The 26,558-nt window shown below is 36.5% G+C and overlaps 1 protein-coding gene across 2 annotated transcripts in view; it reads right to left on the bottom strand.

The window, feature by feature from the left end:
- Positions 1-26,558, bottom strand: part of ZNRF2 (zinc and ring finger 2) — a 98,641-nt gene that overhangs the window by 18,423 nt on the left and 53,660 nt on the right. For both annotated transcript variants that reach the window (XM_082633153.1, XM_082633152.1), the window contains exon 2: positions 25,332-25,427. In XM_082633153.1, the coding sequence (XP_082489279.1) occupies positions 25,332-25,427 (96 nt within the window). The remainder of the gene's footprint in view (positions 1-25,331; positions 25,428-26,558) is intronic.

Genomic DNA, 26,558 nt, shown 5'->3' with positions numbered 1-26,558 from the left:
CTTTACTAAACTGTCTAAAACTCAAAGTTCATGGGCAGTGTCAAATTTTACCCTGTTTGGAAATTTCTTATTCTGGTTCCATGAGAAATTGTGGACTTCCTCTGCCTCGATGCTACTGACATTTACTGCATCAATGCTTTCTTTAGGTTAAATATAATTGAGAATTGGCTAAACACATAGCCACTTTTCATTTGCATTGTTAGAAACTTACTTTAAAATTAAGACTATTGGGCTTCCCTGGTGGTGCAGTGGTTGAGAGTCCGCCTGCCGATGCAGGGGACACGGGTTTGTGCCCCGGTCCGGGAAGATCCCACATGCTGCAGAGCGGCTGGGCCCGTGAGCCGTGGCCACTGAGCCTGCGCGTCCGGAGCCTGTGCTCCGCAATGGGAGAGGCCACAACAGTGAGAGGCCCGTATAATGAAAAAATAAAAAAAAAAATTTAAAAATTAAGACTATTCTTCAAGAGGAGACAGAAGTTGTGACTCTTGCGATGACTTTTAAGGAAAGATGTGTACTCTTGGGAATATTTTGGAAATTGACATTTGGCACCTTCTCCAAGAAAATGTAAGTAAAATAAAATGGAACCCAAAGTATATACTCCAAAAGGTAAAATATACAAAAACAACACTAACTAAAAAGTTATAGATTTAGCTTTCTTGGACCTTTTTGTTTCTAACTCGCCTAAAAAAAATAGCTCAGGATTAAGTATTTTATAAAACCAGGTACCGGGACTTCCCTGGTGGCTCCGTGGTTAAGAATCCGCCTGCCAATGCAGGGAACATGGTTCGATCCCTGGTCCAGGAAGATCCCACATGTCACAGAGCAACTAAGCTCGTGCGCCACAACTACTGAGCCTGCGTTCTAGAGCTGGCGAGCTACATTACTGAGCCCATGCGCCACAACTACTGGCCTGCACGCTTAGAGCCGTGCTCCGCAAGAGAAGCCACTGCAATGAGAAGCCCATGCGCAGCAACGAAGACCCAATGCAGCCAAAAATTAATTTTAAAAAAAGGTACTAATAAGCTGCAAGAGGTTATACAAGTCATCTAAGAAATTTTTTAATTACCAAATTACTCCCCAATCTTCATACCAAATTAAGATGACTTTCCTTTACTCCCTCCCTGTTACAAATCGCCGATTTGCTAAACCCTGAACAAGTGTTTACCTAAATGAATTGTCCACATTAAAAAGTTAAAAAAAAAAACCCAAAAACCAAACAAAAGAATACCCCAAAACACACACGTACAGAAAAGAAAAGAAAAAGGAAACTCCTGAATATATACAAAAATAGAATAAAATATACTTTGAACTAAAAAGTTTCAGGTCCATTTTTGTTTTGAATCAATTTAGACAGAAAAACATCAGTCCTAAAAAAAAACCAAAAAAGCTGATTTTCAAACTTAATTTATGATTGTATACTTTTAGAATTAGATTCATGTATTAAATTATAATGCAGGCTTTAATGGCAATAACAAAAGAGTCAAACAATCTGGGTAATATAATGTAGCAAATTTTTAAAAAGTGTTACTTATAGACAGTTCTAGGTTCAAATTCCAACTCTGCAACGGGTTTAGGAATATAATGGGGTAACAATACCTACTTCATAGGGCAGTGGTAAGAATTAAATAATATCCGTTAAATACCTACCACTGTACCTGGCAAGGAGCAGGTATGTTCTGAATACTAGCTATGTGATTACTGGCAAGAAAGGACACTTCCTGAGTTTGTTTTCTCCAATCTAAAGAAATGATGAAACCTGCTAGACTTGTCTCTTAAAAGTGTTATGAAGATCTAATGAGATAACGCAAATGGAATGCAGTCTTATGGAAAAGAACAGGCCTGAACTTTGGACAATGCACAGAATTCTGAGTCTCATTTTCTTCAAATAAATTGCAAGTCATAATACCTGCATCTCACAGTCTTTCATATTGATGATTAAAAATAAAAGAACTAATTAATATAAAAATGCTTAAGGCTCTAAATGTTAGCTAAATTAAACAAAATTCTACTATCATATTGAAACTGAAAAATGTCAATACAATGGTATTGTATTATAGCATACAACAAAACATATTATGTCAGAACTATTATCAGATTTATGAACTACGATTCTATCTATCATTCTGTTAGAATGAATCTGAGAAGGCGTATTACAATGTGTATGTATACGTACTGAGGCTAAAGCATGATGGTCTTTCCCTGCTGCTTCCCCCTGAGGCTACAAGGTAATTAGCAGGCTGACTGGTAGATAATGTACAGGGTCAAAACTCAAAATGCCTGAAGGGGGATAAGCCAGAAAACGTTCAAAAAGTAGCTCATCTTTTAAACTACTTCATAAGAAAAAAGAACATCACAGTTGTGACAATAAATGCCAACTGAATTTGGCCTTAGTTTTAGGGGTTAACAGGTAATTGTGAAAAACTGGTGCCCACAGTCCTATCAAAAGGGGCAGTTGCTACTACAGTAGAATGCCATGTGGGAATAAAGAGCCAGTGTGGCTAGGTATATTTAAAGCAGCTGCAAATTTAGGTTTTTAGATGAAATTTCTTCATTTTCAAAATACTGACTCAAAAACATTTTTGATACTGTGTAAGCAAACAAAAAAGTCTGTGAGCCTGATGTAGCCAATACTTTGCAACCTCTGTATTCAAGAAACAGTGAATTCCATGAGGGCAGGGAACCTTGTAGGTTCTGCTTACTCAGGCAGGTAGCATAGTGTTTTGTACACAGTAACTGCTTGATAAATATTTTTTGAATAGCTAATGAAGCAAAAGATCTCCGAAGACTAAAGAAAGCACCAAGCAACAAATGAACCAATGGCAGAGAAAATGCCCCAAAGCCAGGGGGTTGGTGTTTCAGTGACTTGGGCACTTCACTTGCAGTCTGGGGACTCAGCTGAGCTCAGACCTATTTTTTTTTTAAGTGTACTAACTTCTTTATCCAGTGGTTCATATCAGCCCATCAACCAGAAAGCACTGAATATATGCGGAGTTTGCCAATAAATAATTATAGGTTGATTAGCATGTATGGGTAAAGAATTAAAAGCACTATGTATGCACAGGAGAGAGATTTTAAATGTCCACTCCTAAGATAATAAAGCAAAGTGTGAAACTCACATGTACCTGAAGGAAAAAGCAGGAAGGTGAGAACCAGTAGCTCTGACAACAGCCATGTAACATTAACAACTCAGAGTTCTTTCTTGATCCCTCTTCACCCTGCTACTAAATGACTAAATACTGTGACTAAACTACTAAAATAACTAACTAATTGCTGGATCCTGGAGAATCTAAATCTAGATTCATCTGAAACTTCAGATAATGAAACCTCATGAAAAATCAAGAGAGAGCAAGTGTAAAATGGGTTTATAAAAAAATTGTTTTAAGAGGGGAAACACTGATTTTGAAACAGGTTTATTTCTTTCTGCTCAAAGTTTACCAATCCTTCAGTTGCCCAGGCAACTTCAGTACCTGAGTGAATCCCACTGGAACAAGGGAAGAAGGCTGCTCTGACAGTGAAAGCACTACTGAAAGAAAGAAGCTACTGAGTTGGCCTGAGGACAGAACTCTCTCTGCACCCAAGAACAGGGAAACTTCTTTCCTCACACTTTTAAACAAAAAGGGCTAGTGTGTGCCAAGCTAATGACCACAAGGCTCACAAGAGAAGAATATCCTACATTCTATCCACTTCTATTTGAGAAAGAAATAATAGTATGATCTACATGTGTGCTAACATTATGGAAGAGAGAAAGGTCATAAACTAAGTATACACAACAATGTGAATGAAGGTGAAGCAAGCTGATAAACTGAAATAGACACCTACTATAATATCAGAACAAATGAATGAATGGAAGAAAGGGAAGGAGGAAAGGGATGATGACTTTACAAGTAGAAATTCCTAGAACCAAAACCCATTTTTTTTTAGTATTTCAGAAGGGAAAAAGGAAGACCAATGCAGAACACTAAGTTAGTAATCTAGAATAAATATCATGTAACTAAAAAAAAAAATTAACAAAAACATAAGACACAGAGGATAAACCCAAGAGCTCTAATGTTGAAATTATAGGAATCACAGGAAGAGAAAAAGGAACAAGAAAATAATAATCAAAGAAATACTAGAAGAAAATAATCCCTGAGCTGACTAAACATTTGAGTTGCTAGACTGAAAAGGTTTATAAAGTCTCAAGCAGGATTAATAAAGATGGGAGTAGAGTGAAGAAACACTTAAATAGATGCATCCTGGGAAAAAAAGAGGATTTCCAACCTTCAAAAAAAAATTAACCTGTAAGCTTCCAAATGGAAAGAACAGGTAAATTAAGATGAAAAAACAATGAGACCCAGCAAGACTTCACACCTATAATACTGGGAGTAAGACAGTACACAATTTTACAGACTTAAAGGGAAAAGAAAAAGAAAAAGAAAAAGAAAAAGAAATTAAAATATCCTATATTCAGCAAAAGATAGTAATCATATATGAAGGTGAACAAGAAACACTTGGGAATCCAACAGCTCAGTAAGTATACCATCCATGAAAGGCTTTCTAAGGAAATTATTCATGAAAATGCTTTTAACAAAAAAGAAAATTAAAATAAGAAAAAAACCCTCAATATACAGAAAGAGAAAATTAAAGAGTACAAAAAACAGCAGTGAGCAATGAAATATGTGTAAGTGAAATTTAAATCTAAATAGATAATACTGTGACTGAAACTGTAATATAACTAAGGATTTTTGAAACAAAAGGAACATCCTGCCAGTGCAAAACTTAATACGTAATGTAGGATGTAAAGTCTAAATTATTTCATAATATCCAGGACTTGGAGATAGAGGGGGAGGGGAGTAGGGGACAGGAAAGTGAGCAAGAATAATATATTAGGGGGATGAGCACAAAGAAAACTCCTAATTTTGATAGAATAAAACAGAAGTATATGTTTAAAAATATATATTAAACCAAGGTAATCAACAAAGGAATGAAAGATGTATAGTAAAAGTTCCGAACTAATCTGGAGGAAAGGGAAAGTAACTTGATCAATCCAGAGAAGGCTGGGAAGAACAAAGTAAAACAGACAATAAATACAAAATAAGGGAAAAAACAACACTAAATTTACCAGTTATAATGTAAATGTATGTGTGTTGAACAGTATAATAGGACATCATATAACTACTATCTAGCCTCAACAAATCAACTTATTTACTATGAATTAAAAAAAAAAAAAAAACAGGGAAACATAGAGAAGCAACTGTGCTAGAACACATGCCAAGATATAAGAGCTCAGGAGTGAAGATGAAAAAGAAGAGGGAAAAAAGCCTATTACAAAATGAAGGTGAAACTAGAAGGAGAACAAGAAAGAATAGACATACCTGGTATCACAGTTAGGAACACAAGGGGTCAAAAGTGAGGATAGTAAACTGGAAATGAAAAAAGCTTTAATAATTACAGAAAAAAATGTTACTTAAGGAAGACAAGAAAAGGAGATCCTATTACACACCTACAGTTTTGTAAAAAAATAAAATTACATCACAGAAACAAAAATAGATCTAGATCTATATACTTAAATCCTAGAATTGAATTGAATCCTAGAAAAAACTAATAACGAAAAATCAACACTATTTAAAATATATGCTAGTAGATATTGGTCATAAAAAATAGAGTTCTTTGGGCACCTTGGCAAAAAGACTGTCAATTCTAAAAGGAGGTGAAATCAGGCTGGTCTCAGACATCTCCACAGAAGCATTTTACACTGTGAGACTGGAAGAAAGCTTATAATATCCTCAAGTAAAGGAAGCGCAACCCAAAGATTTTACACCCCAACTGTTATTCAGAAACAAAAACAAAAAACACAGACAACCAATATTAAACATGCAAGCAGTCTAGTGAACTGTTTCCCATGAGCCCTTCTCAAAGGATTTATATGAGGATAAACCTCAGCTAATCAAGAGATGCCTGGAATAGCTAAAGCAAAAGGATTTGCAGTGAGAACTGAATCTACTTAACTGTAAGATTAAAACAAATGTGGGAATTATGATTAGATAATATATAACTTATACACCTAAAAAATTAAAACTTCATTATTATCTATAATAATTGGGTGTAAAAAAGTTATCATTTGAAGTTGACAAGGCAAATAAGAGAAGTATAAATATATTTAATAGCATAAGAGTAAAGATTAAGATAATGTAATAACTAAAATTGGGACAGAGCGGTACGAAAGGTAGAAAGAGGAAATATATTCAATTTCATCACTGCTCATAGAAAGAAATTAATAGTGTCTAAAAATATAAACTTAAGGATACTATATAGTTATATTTATGAAAATAATCTCTAAAGAATCAACAATAGTTCTTACTAAGTAAAAGAAGAGGCATATGGAACAGAAAAACTGGCCACTTGGTGAAACGTTTTTTAAAAGCCATAAAAACAGAAAGTATCAATACATAACGACAGAATTAAAACTAGCCATATTAATAAATGTAAATGGACTAAACCAACACAATAAAAAGGAAAGATTAGATTGGATCCTAAATGAAATTAACCCTGCATCGTATACAAGAAGCATATGTGAAACAAAAAGATGAAAGTTGAAAGGAAGAGAAAACATTTATCAGGCAAATACAAACTAGACAAACTAAAAGAAATAAAGAATTACAATCTTAACATTAGACAAGGTTGAATATAATGAGATAGCATTAAAGAAGACAAAGGACCGTTTATAGTACTAAAAGGTGCAACGGCACCTAAGTTATAATAGTTAGGAATAACATATTCATTCATAGCATCAGCATTCATAAAGCAAAAAAGTATAGGCAATACAGATAAAAACAGAAAAATTAGCAATAGAAGCCTTTAATTTACCTCAGTCCATGACAAACAAAGTGAGAAAAAAGATGGATATAAAAGACCTTTTAAACTGAACACAAATATGGAACACTTGCCCCAAATGACCACATATTAAACTACACAAAGAAAATCTTAATAAACTAAAATATAGAAATAGTATAGATAACATCCACTGATCACAATAGAGTAAAACTAGAAAATAGCAAAACCAGAGGGAAAAAGCCCCTCAGCCCCTAACATCTAGGAATTTAAAAACACTCAACAACTTTTGAGTCGAAGAAGGTATTCCCCCAAAATACAGAATATCTGAATAAATTTTTAAAAAGTAACAATTTTTGCAAATATCCTATATATTAGCAAATACACTCCAGCATTAAAATGAAATACTAGAAGTATTACCAGGAATACAAATGTACATACATCCTGACGAAGCAAGATTTCAAGGACTACATCCCATAGACATACCATACACATACAAAATACCAGGAACAACTTAAACACCCATCCACAAGAGACTGGTTAATTAACTGTGGTTCATCCACCTATAAAATATAAGGTAACTGAACATCCCTGGTGGGGCGGTGGTTAAGAATCCACCTGCCAATGCAGGGGACACGGGTTCGATCCCTAGTCCAGTAAGACTCCACATGCCACAAAGCAACTAAGCCCGTGCGCCACAACTCCTGAGCCTGTGTGCCACAGTTACTGAGCCCGCGCACCTAGAGCCCATGCTCCACAACGAGACGCCACCGCAATGAGAAGCACATGCACCACAACGAAGAATAGTCCCTGCTTGCCGCAACAAGGCCCACGCGTAGCAAGACTCAACACAGCCAAAAATTAAACGATAAATTTATTTTTAAAATATATACATATATATAAGGTAATAATAGTAAAGAGAACGATGAAGATCATTTGGAATAATTTCCAGGATATATAAAAAAATCTCAAGGTTCAGAATGTTTACAGCATGATACCATGGTGTAAAGAGTGTGTGGGAACAGAACATATGTATATATTTGTTTGCATATGCATTAAATATCTCTGGAAGGATCACAAGAAATTGACAGTATTGGCCACCTCTGGAAAGGGTGACTGAGGGACTGAGGTGAGGGGAAGACTTCACAGTACATCCTTTGTACCTCTCTGCTTTAGCAAACGTATTACCTATTTAAAAATAAAATTTTAATTAATTAAAGAAAAAAAAGGAATAAGCAAAGATAGGCAAGTACAAATAAAAAGAAACTGTTGGGTAACAATTCTCCATGGGTCTCTCCTGTTCAAGTCTTGGACTATCTTTTCAAGGATCTCTGTAGAGCAAACAGCCTTGAAAGATACAGTGTCCCCTCCAGCGCAAGGGTGGACCTGCTTACTTCCCTAAGCTCAGGGTTCCTCTTGTGTAATGCAAATCGCTGAGCATGCAGATATCCCCTTGCCCTCTTCACCATCACCCTGTGGGAATAGGGACTTCAGGAAGTGGCACAAGAAAATGCTGATACTCTGGCTGCTGTTATGATTAATAATAATAGAAGTCCTTTGATTCTCCTTTTCTGCCAAAATTCATGAAACTGTGGCAGGCTGATATGTTAACTTACAAGTAAGGTAAAATCTCAGACCCTTCACAGTTTCTGGTAAACATAAGTCAAAATAATCTTGGAGAGGGCTTCCCTGGTGGTGCAGTGGTTGAGAGTCCACCTGCCGATGCAGGGGACACGGGTTCGTGCCCTGGTCCAGGAAGATCCCACATGCTGCGGAGCAGCTAGGCCCGTGAGCCATGGCCGCTGAGCCTGCGCGTCTGGAGCCTGTGCTCCACAGCGGGAGAGGCCACAACAGTGAGAGGCCCACGTATCGCAAAAAAAAACAAAAAACAAAAAAAAACTTGGAGAATGCAGAAGAGACGTGTACTTTAGAACATAAAAAGATTCAACTCAAATGGAAAATAAGTCATAAATAGTTTTTCAAATAACATAGCTATGAAATATATAAAGCCAGAAAAAGATTGTTGCAAGGACACTATCACCAAAAGGAACTTAAAAATAAGAAAAAATTAGTAAAACTATGCCACAGAGGGGACAGATACTTTAACAAACTTCTCCCCAAATTTGTCAGACTATGTAAACCAAAGCAAGGATACAGAATATTTCAATAATACAACCAAACTCAATTTACTGGAAGTACTTATATACATATGGATTAAAAAGAATAATAGCAGAAGTAAATTTTTTACTCTACAGAAAACATATATGCTTCTCTTATATTCATGATTTACAGAGGTTAGTGAAGTACGTGGTCACAAAGAAAACATCAATGAATTTCAAAAACATAGCTATTAGAGGCAGCATTCTCTAATATCAAGATCAAAAAGACTTCCCATTATATATACCCCTCCCCTCATAAAAAAATTTATCTGCAAAATTAAGAAGGGGGCTTCCCTGGTGGCGCAGTGGTTGAGAGTCCACCTGCCGATGCAGGGGACACGGGTTCGTGCCCCGGTCCAGGAAGATCCCACATGCCGCGGAGCGGCTGGGCCTGTGAGCCAAGGCCACTGAGCTTGCGCGTCCGGAGCCTGTGCTCCGCAACGGGAGAGGCCACAACAGTGAGAGGCCCGCGTACCGCAAAAAAAAAAAAAAAAAAAAAAAAAAAAAAAAATTAAGAAGGATTTTTTTCTAGTTAACCTGAATCAAAATAAGATTAAAAATTGAAATGAGAAATTATCTAGACATTAACAAAAATAATATTTCATATTAAAACCTCAGATACAAATAAAGCTCTTATAAGAAAGTATTTCTATTTCTAAAATACTTTTATTAAAATTTAGAAATTGAGAAGAAATAAGTAGCTTTATTCAGTACATAGTACTAATAAATTAGTAGCTTTATTTACAAATCTAAAGTAGCTTCTTTGAAAATATCAATTAAACATAAGCCCTTTTAACTAGCCTAAGGTTCAAAAGTACAAAAATTTATAAAATTAGAACAAAAAGGGCAATATAATCAAAAATATTTTAAAAATTAAAATATTTGTAAGAAAACGTTAATGCAATGCTATGGCAATTAATTAAGACATTCAGAAGAAAACAATTATTTTCTAACAAAATACAAATTCCCAAAATTGACTGAGGAAGTAGAAGAACATGAATATACTAATAATCACAGAAGTTATAAGGACTGTCAAAGATCTACCTTAAAAAAAAGGGGTAGATGGTTTTACAGTCAAATTCTATCTGATATGAAAAGAACAGTCCTTCCTGGGTTTTTCAAATTATTCCAGAGAAGAGAAAAGATGGAAACCTTTCCCACTTATTTTACTAGCATAATCTTTAGCTAGCACAAACTTGGTAGCATTGTTTTAAAAAAGTAATAATCCATGATCAAACAGTTAAATCCAGCAACATTAGAAATCAACACAATTCAACTGACTGAAACATCAGAAAATCTACCAACGTAATTTATCAACAAATAAAAAGGAGAAAAAGCATTTACTAAAATTAGGCTGTTTCTTGCCCTAAGTAAAAAGAATGAGACAAGAATGACATACATACAATAAAGATGATTTACCAAAATTCTAAGCAAGCACCTATGAAACAATGAAACACTACAGACACATAAGACGGGCATGTCCACTGGCACCACTGTTATCAACATCATTTGTAAGCTTCAAACTAATGCAGTAAGACAAAGAAACAACACATGTGCATAAACTCATGTGCATAAACACTTGAAAATATTATCTTCATTTGCAGATGAAGTCATAAATCTAGAAAATCCAAAGACTCGCCTACAACCAGCCTTCTTTTTCTACCAGCAAAACCAATTTGATATTCAAATGGTAAGCAAATGTCATCCATAACAGTAGCAAAACTATAAAATACTAGACAAAAATTTAACAAGTTTAACACTAAACATATAGGTTCTCAATGAATCAAAACAAATGTAGAGACAAATCATGCTCCTTAATAGATAAACTGAAAATCTTAAAAAAAAAAAGCATTGAGCAAGACAGTGAACATCTTTCTTTGTAAGATTTAATAAAGTGTAAAACATGTAGAGTCCAGTTGAGTCTTATGTTAATGAATAATAGGCTATACTTTATATTCACTCATCTGTATTCTGTATATAATAAACATAAAATGTCTGAAGCTAGAAAGTAAGACTTTATAAATAGGAGCCCTTCACTATGAGAATTCCACAATATAAAACCTAAGAAAATTAACTCGTATTTTCCTTCTAAAACCTGAGGAAGAGAAAATTATAAAGTCTTTTGTTGCTGGGGCTTACAACAGTAGCTCTCATCCCCCTGAAAATCCCTTTCATCCATTATTGAAATGGTGATAATAAACTAAGATTACGTATTTCAAGTTATATTTGTGCCATATACAATATGTCTTAGTGTGTCTTGGGGATACTTAAAATCAGAGAGTACCTACGGCCCATTAAAAAATTCTTTTAAATCACCACAAATAGGAACGTTAAAATTTTTTTTTAAAAAACAACTTTTTTTTTTTAAAAGAAATATCTCTTAGGCTTAATCTCCAAGTTAAACTTTTACTCTTCTGTTTTACTGACTGTTTTACTTTACTGTTTTACTGATGGAACTAGATATATTTATTTTATACTTTGAGTTATAATCCAATACCATGCTATATTAATTTTCTTGCTCAAATTATTCACTGAGAGCTCATTCAGGTTGGCTCCTATGCCCTCATCTTTTTGATTTTTGAGCACTTTCCTGCTTTCAGACAACACAAGATCTCCAGGCTTTTATTTTCTCTGCTCCAGCCCTCGAAGCAGCCATTTCTCCAAGAAGCCCTGTTTTCTTTTTACAGGAGAATGGTATTTAGAAACCAAGATTTGGGTACTGGGTGTCAAAGATTTTTCAGCTACAGAAAGGTCTCTCATACCAAAAAGCATTATAAGGAAAGGTCTAAGAACTGAATACCAAGAAATATAGTTTAAAGGGAGCAAGATAAAAGAAATCCTAAGTAACAATAATCTAGGAGGTATTTAGAGGTCAAGAAACCTAGAGATCCCAAAATCAGTCCAGCAAAAAATGGAAAAAATCATAAATATTATAAATATTTAGATAGCAAAGGAGTGAAACTACCTAGAATATTTTTATTATGTTTATTGTTCTATTACCTTAATACACTGTTAAAATGTTAAGAGTTAAATACAATTCACCAAAAAGGCAAAGCCACTCTGTTAATACTGCCTTCCCTGAAACCAAACCACTCGGTAGCTGGGAAGATATTTCTCAAGGCCATCTCTGAAGCAAATGCAGGGCAGTGTTGTGAATTATCAGGGCCAAGATGACTTAAAGGAGAGAGAAAAACCATTAAAAAAAAAAAGTTATACAAGTAATAAATGGTCATTGAAAAAATATTCACAAGCCATTTCTTCAATAGTCCTCTGTAAAATCTTTCTTGAAAGCAACAAAATACTCAGTGACTCTAACCCTAACCCTTACTCATTTTGGAAAAATCCTTTGAAAAAAATCACATTTCACAATTTTCACATTTTGCAAAGACCAACATCCCTGGCACAAAGTTTAGAGCAGCTAGGTACTCTCTTTACAATCTCTTTACCTGAAATTGAGTCCTCCACTGCCATCCTCAAGTCACCTGTGACACCTCCCTCCCCATTTCCAGCACTCACTAAACCCAGTTCATTCTTTCTTCATCTGTCCCTTTCTCCTCCTAATACATCATCTAACCACTTCCTACATAAAATACCACACCACTCTCCAAACTGGTCTTTAAAGAAATTACATTCCTTACAAACATTTCTGCGCATGAACGCAAGATTAATCTTCCAAATTCCAAACAATTTTTTAAACACTGCCCTCAATTTATCTTCTCACCTACAATTCCCTTTTATCATGCTCTGCTCCCCTAAACTATGCCCACCTAGTTGTTATTTCTCAGCTCACCCTGCATTTCTCTCCAAATCTTATTAATCCTTTGAAGGTCTAGAATAAATATCTAAATAGACTAGTTTACCTTTTACTATGTACATACATATAAAATATTTTACGAAGGGACAAAACTGTTGATAGACTTGAGCTGAGTCCTACGTTTGCTCTAATATAGAAGAAACTTAAAAATGAGATAAATTTGGAAATGCATTTTATTAATTTGCATTAGAATTTCTTTAAGATGAGAGTCTGCCAATACCACATCCCAACCAAAGTAAGAACTGGAACCAGAGGAAAAAATCATTTCCCACTGTGGACAGCTCTAAAGGTTTACTGGGTTTCCTTGCACTCCAAAAGTCTTTTCAATGTCTCTGTGTTGTTACTTCTGATTTCTTATGATCAGGAAAACTTGCCTTGAATGTTGGAATGATTTTTAAAAATTATCAAAGTAATATGATAAGAAGAAAACAAAAGGCAAGACATAAAGATTTATGAAATGGAACTACAATCCTGCAGCCTGTCAAACAAAAACCACATTCACAGAAAGACAGACAAAATGAAAAGGCAGAGGACTATGTATCAGACGATGGAACAAGATAAAATCCCAGAAAAACAACTAAATGAAGTGGAGACAGGCAACCTTCCAAGAAAAGAATTCAGAATAATGATAGTAAAGATAATCCAGCACCTCGGAAAAAGAATGGAGGCAAAGATCAAGAAGACGCAAGAAATGTTTAACAAAGACTTAGAAGAATCAAAGAAAAAACAATCAGAGATGAACAATACAATAACTGAAATGAAAAATACACTAGAAGGAATCAATAGCAGAATAACTGAGGCAGAAGAACGGATAAGTGCCCTGGAAGGCAGAATGGTGGAATTCACTGCCGCGGAACAGAATAAAGAAAAAAGAATGAAAAGAAATGAAGACAGCCTAAGAGACCTCTGGGACAACATTAAATGCACCAACATTCACATTATAGGGGTTCCAGAAGGAGAAGACAGAGAGAAACAACCTGAGAAAATATCTGAAGAGATAATAGTCGAAAACTTCCCTAACATGGGAAAGGAAATAGCCACCCAAGTTCAGGAAGCGCAGAGTCCCAGGCAGGATAAACCCAAGGATAAAAACGCTGAGACACATGGTAATCAAATTGACAAAAATTAAAGACAAAGAAAAATTATTAAAAGCAACAAGGGAAAAATGACAAATAACTAACAAGGGAACTCCCATAAGGTTAACAGCTGATTTCTCAGCAGAAACTGTACAAGCCAGAAGGGAGTGGCATGATATATTTAAAGTGATGAAAGGGAAGAAACTACAACCAAGATTACTCTAACCCAGCAAGGATCTCATTCAGATTCCACAGAAAAATCAAAAGCTTTAAACACAAGCAAAAGCTAAGAGAATTCAGCACCACCAAACCAGCTCTACGACAAATGCTAAAGGAACTTCTCTAAGTGGGAAACACAAGAGAAGAAAAGGACCTACAGAAACAAACCCAAAACAATTAAGAAAATGGTAATAGGAACATACATATCAATAATTACCTTAATGTGAATAGATTAAATGATCCAACCAAAAGACACAGGCTCACTAAATGGATACAAAAACAAGGCCCATGTATATGCTGTCTACAAGACACCCACTTCAGACCTAGGGACACATACAGACTGAAAGTGACGGGATGGAAGAAGGTATTCTATGCAAACGGAAATCAAAAGAAAACTGTAGTAGCAATTATCAGATAGAACAGACTTTAAAGAATGCTACAAGAGACACAGAAGGACACTACATAACGATCAAGGGATCAATCCAAGAAGAAGATGTAACAATTATAAAAATAAATGCACCCGACACAGGAGCACCTCAATACATAAGGCAAATGCTAACAGCTATAAAAGAGGAAATGGACAGTAACACAATAATGGGGGGGCACTTTAACACCCCACTTACACCAATGGACAGATCATCCAGGCAGAAAATTATTAAGGAAACACAAGCTTTAAATGACACAATAGACAAGATAGATTCAATTGATATTTATAGGACATTCCATCCAAAAACAGATTACACTTTCTTCTCAAGTGCTCATGGAACATTCTCCAGGACAGATCACACCTTGAGTCACAAATCAAGCCTCAGTAAATTTAAGAAAATTGAAATCATGTCAAGCACCTTTTCTTACCACAACGCTACGAGATTTATAAATCAATTACAGGGGGAAAAAATGTAAAAAACACAAACATATGCAGGCTAAACAAAATGTTACTAAATAACCAAGAGATCACTGAAGAACTCAAAGAGGAAATCAAAAAATACCTAGAGACAAATGACAACAAAAACACAGTGATCCAAAACCTATGGGATGCAACAAAAGCAGTTCTAAGAGGGATGTTTATAGCAATACAATCCTACCTCAAGAAACAAGAAAACTCTCAAATAAACAATCTAACCTTACACCTAAAGGAACCAGAGAAAGAAGAACAAACAAAACCCAAAGTTAGTAGAAGGAAAGAAATCATAAAGATCAGAGCAGAAATAAATGAAATAGAAACAAAGAAAACAATAGCAAAGATCAATAAAACTAAAAGCTGGTTCTTTGAGAAGATAAACAAAATTGATAAATGATTAGCCAGACTCATCAAGAAAAAGGAGAGGGCTCAAATCAATAAAATTAGAAATGAAAAAGGAGACGTTACAGTGGACACTGCAGAAATACAAAGCATCCTAAGAGACTACTACAAGCAACTCTATACCAATAAAATGGACAACCTGGAAGAAATGAACAAATTCTTAGAAAGGTACAACCTTCCAAGAATGAACCAGGAAGAAACAGAAAATATGAACAGACCAATCACAAGTAATGAAATTGAAACTGTGATTAAAAATCTTCCAACAAACAAAAGGACCAGATGGCTTCACAGGTGAATTCTATGAAACATTTAGAGAAGAGCTAACACCCATCCTTCTCAAACTGTTCCAAAAAATTGCAGAGGAAGAAACACACCCAAACTCACTCTACGAGGCCACCATCACCCTGATACCAAAACCAGACAAAGATACTACAAAAAAAGAAAATTACAGACCAATATCACTGATGAACATAGACGCAAAAATCCTCAACAAACTACTAGCAAACAGAATCCAGCAACACATTAAAAGGATCATACACCATGATCAAGTGGGATTTATCCCAGGAAGGCAAGGATTCTTCAATATACGCAAATCAATCAATGTGATACACCATATTAACAAACTGAAGAATAAAAATCACATGATCATCTCAATAGATGCAGAAAAAGCTTTTGACAAAATTCAACACCCATTTATGATAAAAACTCTCCAGAAAGTGGGCACAGAGGAGCCTACCTCAACATAATAAAGGCCATGTATGACAGGACCACAGCAAACATCATTCTCAATGGTGAAAAACTGAAACCATTTCCTCTAAGATCAGGAAGAAGACAAGGATGTCCACTCTCGCCACTCTTAGTCAACATAGTTTTGGAAGTCCTAGCCACAGCAATCAGAGAAGAAAAAGAAATAAAAGGAATATACAAATTGGAAAAGAAAAAGTGTAACTGTCACTGTTTGCAGATGACATGATACTATACATCTATACATAGAGAATCCTAAAGATGCCACCAGAAAACTACTAGAGCTAATCAATGAATTTGGTAAAGGTGCAGGATACAAAATTAATGCACACAAATCTCTTGCATTCCTATACACTAGCAATGAAAGATCAGAAAGTGAAATTAAGGAAACAATCTCATTCACCACTGCAACAAAAAGAATAAAATACGTAGGAATAAATCTACCTAAGGAGGTAAAAGACCTGTACTCAGAAAACTATAAGACATTCATGAAAGAAATCAAAGATGACACAAACAGATGGAGAGGTATACCATGTTCTTGGATTGGAAGAAGCAATATTGTGAGAATGCCTATAGTACCTAAAGCAATCTACAGATTCAGTGCAATCCCTATCAAATTACCAATGGCAATTTTTATAGAACTAGAACAAAAAATCTTAAAATTTGTATGGAGACACAAAAGACCCTGAATAGCCAAAGCAATCTTGAGGGAGAAAAACAGAGCTGGAGGAATCAGACTCCCTGACTTCAGACTATACTACAAACCTACAAGTAATCAAGACAATGTGGTACTGGCATGAAAACAGAAATATAGATCAATGGAACAGGACAGAAAGCCCAGAGATAAACCCACGCACCTATGGTCAGCTCATCTATGACACAGGAGGCAAGGATATACAGTGGAGAAGACAGTCTCTTCAATAAGTGGTGCTGGGAAAACTGGAGAGCTACATGTAAAAGAATGAAATCAGAACATTCCCTAACACCATACACAAAAATAAACTCAAAATGAATTCAAGACCTAAATGTAAGACCGGACACTATAAAACTCTTAGAGGAAAACACAGGAAGGAAACTCTTTGACATAAATCACAGCAAGATCTTTTTTAACCCACCTCCTAGAGTAATGGAAATAAAAACAAAAATAAACAAATGGGACCTAATGAAAGTTCAAAGCTTTTGCACAGCAAAGGAAACCATAAACACGATGAAAAGACAACCCTCAGAATGGGAGAAAATATTTGCAAACGAATCAACGGACAAAGGATTAACCTCCAAAATATATAAACAGCTCATGCAGCTCAATATTTAAAAAAACAAACAACTCAATCAAAAAATGGGCAGAAGACCTAAGTAGACATCTCTCCAAAGAAGACATACAGATGGACAAAAAGCACATGAACAGATGCTCAACATTACTAATTATTAGGGAAATGCAAATCAAAACTGCAATGAGGTATCACCTCACATCAGTCAGAATGGCCATCAACAAAAAAATCTACAAACAATAAATGCTGAAGAGGGTGTGGAGAAAAGGGACCCCTCTTACACTGTTGGTGGTCATGTAAATTGGTACAGCCACTATAGAGAACAGTATGGAGGTTCCTTAAAAAACTAGAAACAGAACTACCATGTGACCCAGTAATCCCACTCCTCAGCATATACCCAGAGAAGATCATAATACAAAAAGATACATGCATGCACCCCAATGTCCACTGCAGCACTATTTACAATAGCCAGGACATGGAAGCAACCTAAATGTTCAAGAACAGAGGAATGAACAAATAAGATGTGGTACATATATACAATGGAATATTACTCAGCCATAAACACGAAAATAATGCCATTTGCTGCAACACGGATGGACCTAGAGATCTTCATACTGAGTGACGTCAGACAAAGAAAGACAAATATCATATGATATCGCTTATATGTAAAATCTAAAAAATGGGTACAAATGAACTTACTTACAAAACAGAAGTAGAGTCGTAGATGTAGAATACAAACTTATGGCTACCAGGGAGTAAGGGGATAAATCGGGAGATTGGGACTGACATATACACACTACTATATATAAAATAGGTAACTAACAAGGAACTACTGTGTAGCACAGGGGACTCTACTCAATACTCTGTAATGATGTGTATGGGAAAAGAATAAAAAAAAAAGAGTGGATATATGTATAACTGATTCACTTTGCTGTACACCTGAAACTAACACAACATTATAAATCAACTATACTCCAATAAAAGTTTAAGAGAACAAAAAACCCAAACAAACAAACAGTGTTTCTCAGGATTTCTTCTCCCGCATTAGGTAGAACAGGATGGCTAGAGTGGGCCCGAGTTGAGTATTACCCTTCTCCCAGGTCAGTTAGGCTCTGGTTAACTAGTTTCCCTTGAGGCAAACCTTGTTAAGAGTCCTCTGGCATATTTCAAGATAGTTCATTTTCCCTTCCCCCTGCCAGAAGGAGAAGGGTATTTTTCTCTGACATTTACCATGGGAACCTGGTTCAGCTCCTAGTGGTAAATCTTAAAATATTGTGGGGATCTCCCTGGAGTTTTTAAACTCTCAGATTTGTCCACGCTGAGCCCCCAGCAATTCAACATTTACAGTCCAGGTTTTCCTTACCCTGACACTGGTTCCCACTGAGTCTGCTGCAGTAAGCTGAAACCCGTGACTCTCTGTATTTGCCTATCTCCACAATCTGCGGGGGGGCGGTGGTTTGCCCTGTGTCTTCCCATCTCTTATGGATCTAAGAAGAGTTGTTGATTTTTCAGTCTGTTTGGCTTTTTACTTGTTTTTAGGACTGAGTGGCTACTTCCAGACTTCTTACATGTGGAACTGGAAACCAGAAGTCAATTCCATCTCTTTTTAGGAGATTACTGTATGTATGGTAGATCTTTTGTTACAGGCTCCATGCCATGTACCTCGCTATTACACTCTGTGTAATTTCCTCAGATCCATCTTATACTTTACTAATTCTCCTTGCAGCTCTGTCTAATCTTCTGCTTAACCTATCAGTTGAGATTTTAATTTCAGTGACTAATGTCTAAAGAGTTCAATTCTCATCTTATTCACAATATATCCTGTGTTTTACTTACTTCCTATTCATTTTTTAATGATTTAAAAACAAGCATTTTGGGCTTCCCTGGTGGCTCAGTAGTTAGGAATCTGCCTGCCAATGCAGGGGACACGGGGGTTCAAGCCGTGGTCCGGTTAGATCCCACATGCCACAGAGCAACTAAGCCCGTGTGCTATAACTACTGAGCCTGTGCTCTAGAGCCCGTGAGCCACAACTACTGAGCCCACGAGCCACAACTACTGAAGCCCACATGCCTAGAGCCTGTGTTCTGAAACAAGAGAAGTCACTGCAATGAGAAGTCCGCAACGACCCCACTTGCCACAACTAGAGAAAGCCCGCATACAGCAACGAAGACCCAACACAACCATAAATAAATAAATAAATTTATTTATTTAAAAAAATAAATAAAACCACTATTAAGGAATCCACATTTTGTGGTTAAAACTCTACCACAGGGCTTCCCTGGTGGCGCAGTGGTTGGGAATCTGCCTGCCAATGCAGGGGACACGGGTTCGATCCCTGGTCCGGGAGGATCCCACAAGCCGCAGAGCAACTAGGCCCGTGAGCCACAACTACTGAGCCTGCGCTCTGGAGCCCGTGGGCCACAACTACTGAGCCCGCGCTCCACAGCTACTGAAGCCCATGTGCCTAGAGCCCGTGTTCCACAAGAGAAGCCACCGCAATGGGAAGCCCACGCACAGCACTGAAGAGTAGCCCCCACTCGCCACAAACAGAGAAAAGCCCGCACGCAGCAACGAAGACCCAACGCAGCCAAAAATTTTAAAAAATAATAAAATAAAATTTATAAAAAAAGAAAAATGAAAAGAAAACTCAACCACAAAAATTAATGCAAATAGATGAACAGAGTCATCAGATCAGACAGTAGATACCTTCCACAGAAGGCAAAGGTCACACAAACTCAGGCAATGATAACTACCTCCTTATTTAAAATTCTGCTCCATAATTGACAAATATATATATATATATATATATATATATATATATATATATATTTTTTTTTTTTTTTTGGCGGTACACGGGCTTCTCACTGTTGTGGCCTCTCCCGTTGCAGAGCACAGGCTCCGGACGCGCAGGCTCAGCGGCCATGGCTCACGGGCCCAGCCGCTCTGCGGCATGTGGGATCTTCCCGGACAGGGCCACGAACCCGTGTCCCCTGCATCGGCAGGCGGACTCTCAACCACTGCGCCACCAGGGAAGCCCGACAAACATATTTTTTAACCTTAATTATAAGAGACATGCCAATTTCAGAAAGCCTCCTGAATTCAGAAAGATTAAAATGTGTGTGTTGGAGTGCCGACGGCGTGGGTGGGGGTGGGGGGGAGGTCTTAAAACCAAGAAAATGTAGTATGTAAGGAAGAAAGCAAGTTTATAACTTAAGATGAGACCCACAACTGCCTGGAAAGCCAGACAGTAATTACAGAGGGAGAAAATACGTACTTTCTTGCAAACATGCTACACGGAGGAAAGCCAGGTCATTAGAAGACTGCATGTGCACACTGGAATCAAGCACTGACTGTCTGCTGCAACTCTTCTTCAACATCCAAGTAAGCAGATAAGATACACTCTCCCACCGACAGCACAGAAGATGAAATCCTTTTCCCTCACTTTTATTACAGCACAAGTTCGCTTCAAAACTGACTCAAACTTTGGGATTGACATGTACACACTGCTGTATTTAAAGCAGATAACCAACAAAGACCTACTGTATAGCACAAGGAACTCTGCTCAATATTCTGTAATAACCTAAATGGGAAAAGAATCTGAACAACAGATACATGTATATGTATAACTGAATCACTTTGCTGTACACCTGAAACTAACACAACATTGTTAATCAACTATACTCCAGTATAAAATAAAAGTTAAAAAAAAAAAAAGAAATTGGGGCTTCCCTGGTGGCGCAGTGGTTAAGAATCTGCCTGCCAATGCAGGGGACACGGATTTGAGCCCTGCTCTGGGAAGATCCCACATGCAGCAGAGCAACTAAGCCCGTGCGCCACAACTACTGAGCCTGCACTCTAGAGCCCGCGTGCCACAACTACTGAAGCCTGCACACCTAGAGTCCGTGCTCCGCAACAAGAGAAGCCACTGCAAGCCCGCACACCGCAACAAAGAGTAGCCCACGCTCACCACAACTAGAGAAAGCCACGCGCAGCAATGAAGACCCAACGCAGCCAAAAATAAATAAATTTATTAAAAAAGAAACTGACTCAATCTTTCTTCAAAAATGATTACTGTAAAAGAGTAATATTCATCTTACTCTGTCCATAAAGTCAGTCTTCTTTCTGACGATTGTGAAAAGCTCTCTTTTGATTCACTATATAGGTTTGTAATTAACTCTCAGAAGACAAACTTATTTCAAGTTACACCTGCTTCTGGTGCACATGCACACACAGAGTACTAACTACAAATAAAACAACACAAAGATTTCTTAAATACAGAGTTCAACCACAGAAGTCTAAAATGAAAACTGAACTTTATATGATGCAAAACATGCTAAGATCCAGGAAAGCTTAAAGAGCAAGAAAATCAAGAGTAAAAATTTGCTAGCAATATTTATTTCACGTTTGTTTGTTCTGAAATACTTTAGAAGATGAGGAACAAGGAAATAGAGACTCTATGCTTGCAACATTTATATTACGTTCTTAAGACCATACGTCAAATTACTAGGTCCATGAACTAAACAATGAAGCCCATGAAAGAGGGGAAAGTATATGAAGCAGGCAGTCTCTGACTTAAGGGCTATCTATCTACGAACACTCATTGTGTCATTCTGAACTTTTTTTCCATTCTGCCAAAAATACCACCTGCAAATACATAACCACTCACATCACTCTGAATCATTCCCTGCCATGATTGCTTTGGGCCTCCTACCTGAACTTCTGCTGAGCCAGTTGCCTAAATCCTGAGAGCTTTCACCTGGCGAGTCAATTTTCTTCTTCAGTTGCCAGGACTTGGGTATTTGAATATATTACAGATTAAAAAACAATAAGAAAGCTTCTGTGGGCTAGCCTGGTAAATCAAACCAACATTCAGAATATCATCTCTGTGAATATGAATTCGAAACACCGAATCACCAAGTTATATTCAAATTTCTGGAATTCATCCTATTCAGGAGTTTGACTATAAATAATACCCAGCCTGAAAAATAAGCCCAACTATTCTCCTTGCTAACTGTTAATGTCTGTAGACAGTTCAATTAACATACATTTAACAAATAAATTTAAAAATTATAGATCTAGCTACTTTAGGAAAGGCTGCAAAAGGTTTTAGTTAATAAGCACTACACTGAATAAAATTCTTGTTTGAGTATTTAACACTATTTAGAGACCCAATCTCTCTAATGCATCTCGCTCTATGAAATCAACTTTTAGGAATTAAAATATGAAGCTGTGAGGAGTCCAGCTGACTAAAAAGATTCCATTTCAGGATTCTCCAACTCACCTTGTTCTAAACTTCATAATAATCCTAGATTATTGCTTAGGTGTTAAAGGGGCTGGTTCTCACACAGGCTCATATCCTTGATAGATCAGATTTTGGTGACTGAAGGGTAGCAGAATATGCTACCCTAAAATATGCTTCTTTGGCATAAGGATTATTTTTTAAATGACTGAGAAATAGCAGACTCAAGAGAAGCTCTGAAAGTAGAAGTTACCCTTTAGTAAGGGAAATTTACATTTAAAAAAAAACTATTTTGGGGCTTCCCTGGTGGCGCAGTGGTTGAGAGTCTGCCTGCCGATGCAGGGGACACGGGTTCGTGTCCCGGTCCGGGAGGATCTCACATGCCGTGGAGCGGCTGGGCCCGTGAGCCATGGCCATTGAGCCTGCGAGTCCGGAGCCTGTGCTCCGCAACGGGAGAAGCCAAAACAGTGAGAGGCCCGTGTACCACAAAAAATAAATAAATAAATAAATAAATAAATAAATAAAACTATTTTATATTGGAGCATAGTTGATTAACCATGTTGTGATAGTTTCAGTTATACATATACATGTGTCTATTTTTTTCCCATTTAGGTTGTTACATAATATTGAACAGAAGAACTCTCCAGTTGCAAAGGTGTCTTCCTTCTCACTACCAGGAAGAGAAGGAGGGCTGCTCTAAATCACAAAGTTTACTCCAAGAGAATCTTCTCAGTGGAGCAGGCACTAACCTATATCCGTGTAACAGACCTCGTTTGTCATGATTTTCCTGGTGACCCCCCACAACTGGCCTCCTCACCCTCACTTTCTTCTTTGTCTTTAGCTGAAGATGCTATTTAAGCCCACACTCTAAACCACCTTGGAGATCAGCTCATTTTTCCCCTGGGTACCTCCTATGTACAACAGGAGGTATACTTGTTAATAAATTTGTATTTGTTTTCCTCCTGTTAATCTGTCTTTTATTACAGGGGTCTCAGCCAAGAACTCAGAAAGGTAAAGGGATTATTTTTTCCTCCCCTACAGGGCTCTGCCTTCAAAACCTTAGAATTCTCCTAGCCTGTGATGGGAAAGTACATTACCAATCTGCCACCTCTATCTAACCTAAACCCATCAATCACAGCTCCTCCTTCTTTTAACTCACAGTTGGCCACTGTCCACATTTAAAAAATTCAAGAATCATGTATGTTTATAAAGAAGCTGTTTTTGCCTCTTGTTGTGAATGTTTATAGACGTTAATCTATAGGTAACAAACTTAAAAATTTCAGGTCTAACTACCTTAAAGTAGGAAGCCATTCCTAAAAATGGCTGCAGCTTTATTTACTTTTTGCATTAAGTTTACTAACTTCTAAATTGGAATACTGTCAAATATTTAAAACCTGAATTCTTGGATCACAGTAGCCCCAAGCAGAAGGTTACATATTGCTTTTTAAGCCACCACACAAGTGATCTAGTAGAAAACTTTAATGACTTGAGCACGGTTAAATCAGAAAATTAAAAACTGCCAAATATCAACACATAAAAAGACTATATCCAAATATACTACACAAAAAGTAAATAAACAGAATACTAAGATTATATGCAAATATATTATATGGTAAAAGGAAATACACTTGGCTTTTAAAATTCAAGGCCAGAGTCTTAAGATTTAAGGATATTTATTTTAAAAACACTTGTAATAAACATAATAATTATGGAGGGTAATGATAAGATAATAGAGTAAGTATAAGAAACAAGCCCAATCAATTTTACCTCAAATTTTGAACCTGAATAAAAATGTCTTTTATTTCTTAAGTAACTAAATCTCAGATTATGAAAAGTAGCCAATTCAATTTCCTAATGCAGAAAGGTTTATATATAATAATCAACAGGTACATTTACTATTCAAATGAAATGCTAAAAGCTACTTATACACTGGAAAATGGGGAAAAGTGCTCAATTATTACTATAATAGTGTGGCTGAAGCACTACCTTATCAAGACAGAGATTCCTAACTCATTTTGCAAAAAAGCTACTCAAAATAACGTGTTCACTTCAGTGTTAAATTTTACCCCAACAAGATTTCTGTAATCTGAGGAGAAATCTCAGATTATTGACTAACTGTTACTACATTGATTAACCTTTGGTTGATCCTAGGCTGTAGGATCCATCTGTTTTATTCACTGCTATATTCCAAGTTCCTAACACTATATACCTCATACCTGACAGGTACTGAAAAAACATTTGCTGATCAAGAAGTCGATCTTTCAACTGGCTTCATTGTTTACTGGTACTCTTCTTACTCATTCTATTTCAAACCAAATTTTACATTTGAAAAATCTAAAATTTCTCCACGGATTTTGAAGTTTGTCTTTTTATCTATAAAATTCTGAAAAAAGCTCTCATTTTTCCTTTATTTCATTCTATTCATCTAAAGTCACGAATGAACTATTCCTTTTTTTTTTCAAGTCTATTTCAAAATGTACCAGGACTACATTGAAAATCTCTCCTACGGTTTTGAGTATCTGGAGATTGTGGTCAGGTCAGAATGGCACAGCCAAAGCACCAGACCTAATTAGGATACCAGTTAGCTCAGTGCTCATAGATAGTCCTTCCTGGCCTTTTAACTTTTACCTGAAACATGAAATTCATAAAATCTAAGATAATTCTAATTTAAAGTATTATTTTAAAGCACTGGACTTACCATTATAGGTTATTCTTGGCTTTGTTAAACACATCACAAGATGCAAATCCATTTCATCTGAGGGTACAAATTTTGAGCATACAGGACACTTAAATCCTAAAAAGTAAAAGAAATCCATGTTACTTCACTATTTTGAATATCCAACTATGCTTTTTAAAAAAGCAGGGAAGAAGAAGAATTTCAAACTTCAGTATTACACTTACACTAATACACTACCTATGTGCAACTTAAGTTGGGAAAACAGTTTGTGACTATAATATCTGACTTAAATCAGTTTACAAACAGCATCCGATTTCAAATACAACAAGTTTAAATGAGGAGAATCTAGTTCACTACAAAACTCTCGCACCCTTTTCTAATGTATGGGTCCAATCATTCTGGTTTCTAATTTTTTACATTAATCTGAACTTATGATTTCATTATAATAGTTGTGTATTCTGACCATCCTTGCGGAAGGTACCTTTCCCAGCTTATAGTACAATTTGAGTCGCAAGGTTTTATAGCTAGGTAGTACCTTAGAAACTATTCTACTCCACTGACCTTTTAAAAATTTATCTAATGAAGAAAGTGAAGCCTTTCACAGAACAGCAAAATCAGGTCTAGAATCTATCCTGACTCCTAGTATAGGGGTCTTATGGCCATACCATGCTACTAAAGTCACAATGCAAACAGAAAATAGCACCAAACAGCAGATTTCTCGTCAATTTTGACACAAATATTAGCTAGTTTCCTATAATATTCAATCTGTACTCACTAAGTATTTGCCTGAAGTACTCTATTAAAAATAAACTGGTAGACTGAAGGAGGAGATGTTATGCATTCAGCTCTATCCTGCTCCCTCACTTACCAAGGGTAACTGTCCATCCATGGTTCCTTGCTGCTTCCCTGCTGACCTACTGCTCCCTTCTCCAACATCCCCAACCTGCTTGAGAAGTGAACTGATCCAAGAAAGTCCATTTATGGTTTGGTTAGGAACAACAAACCAGGGTGGCACAAAAAGATGGTCTGGGCCAATGTGTTTTTATTGGAAATACGACTTAAGAAACAGCAGGAGGTACACTGGTCAGCTGTAGACAGCTGAAGCAGAAAGGTCACATGTAGGTAAAGGTAAGAGAGACTGGGGTGGGGTGTCTATTCTGTAGGCTGAATTTATAAGAGAGCAGAAACTATCAGTAAGCACAGGAAAATGGTTCACATGGAGATCTTGGAGCAGATGTGCAGAGAGGA

The sequence above is a fragment of the Mesoplodon mirus genome, assembly GCF_964341445.2.
Source record: "Mesoplodon mirus genome assembly, chromosome: 9".
NCBI lineage: Eukaryota > Metazoa > Chordata > Mammalia > Artiodactyla > Ziphiidae > Mesoplodon > Mesoplodon mirus.
This window is presented reverse-complemented; position numbering and strand designations above follow the sequence as displayed.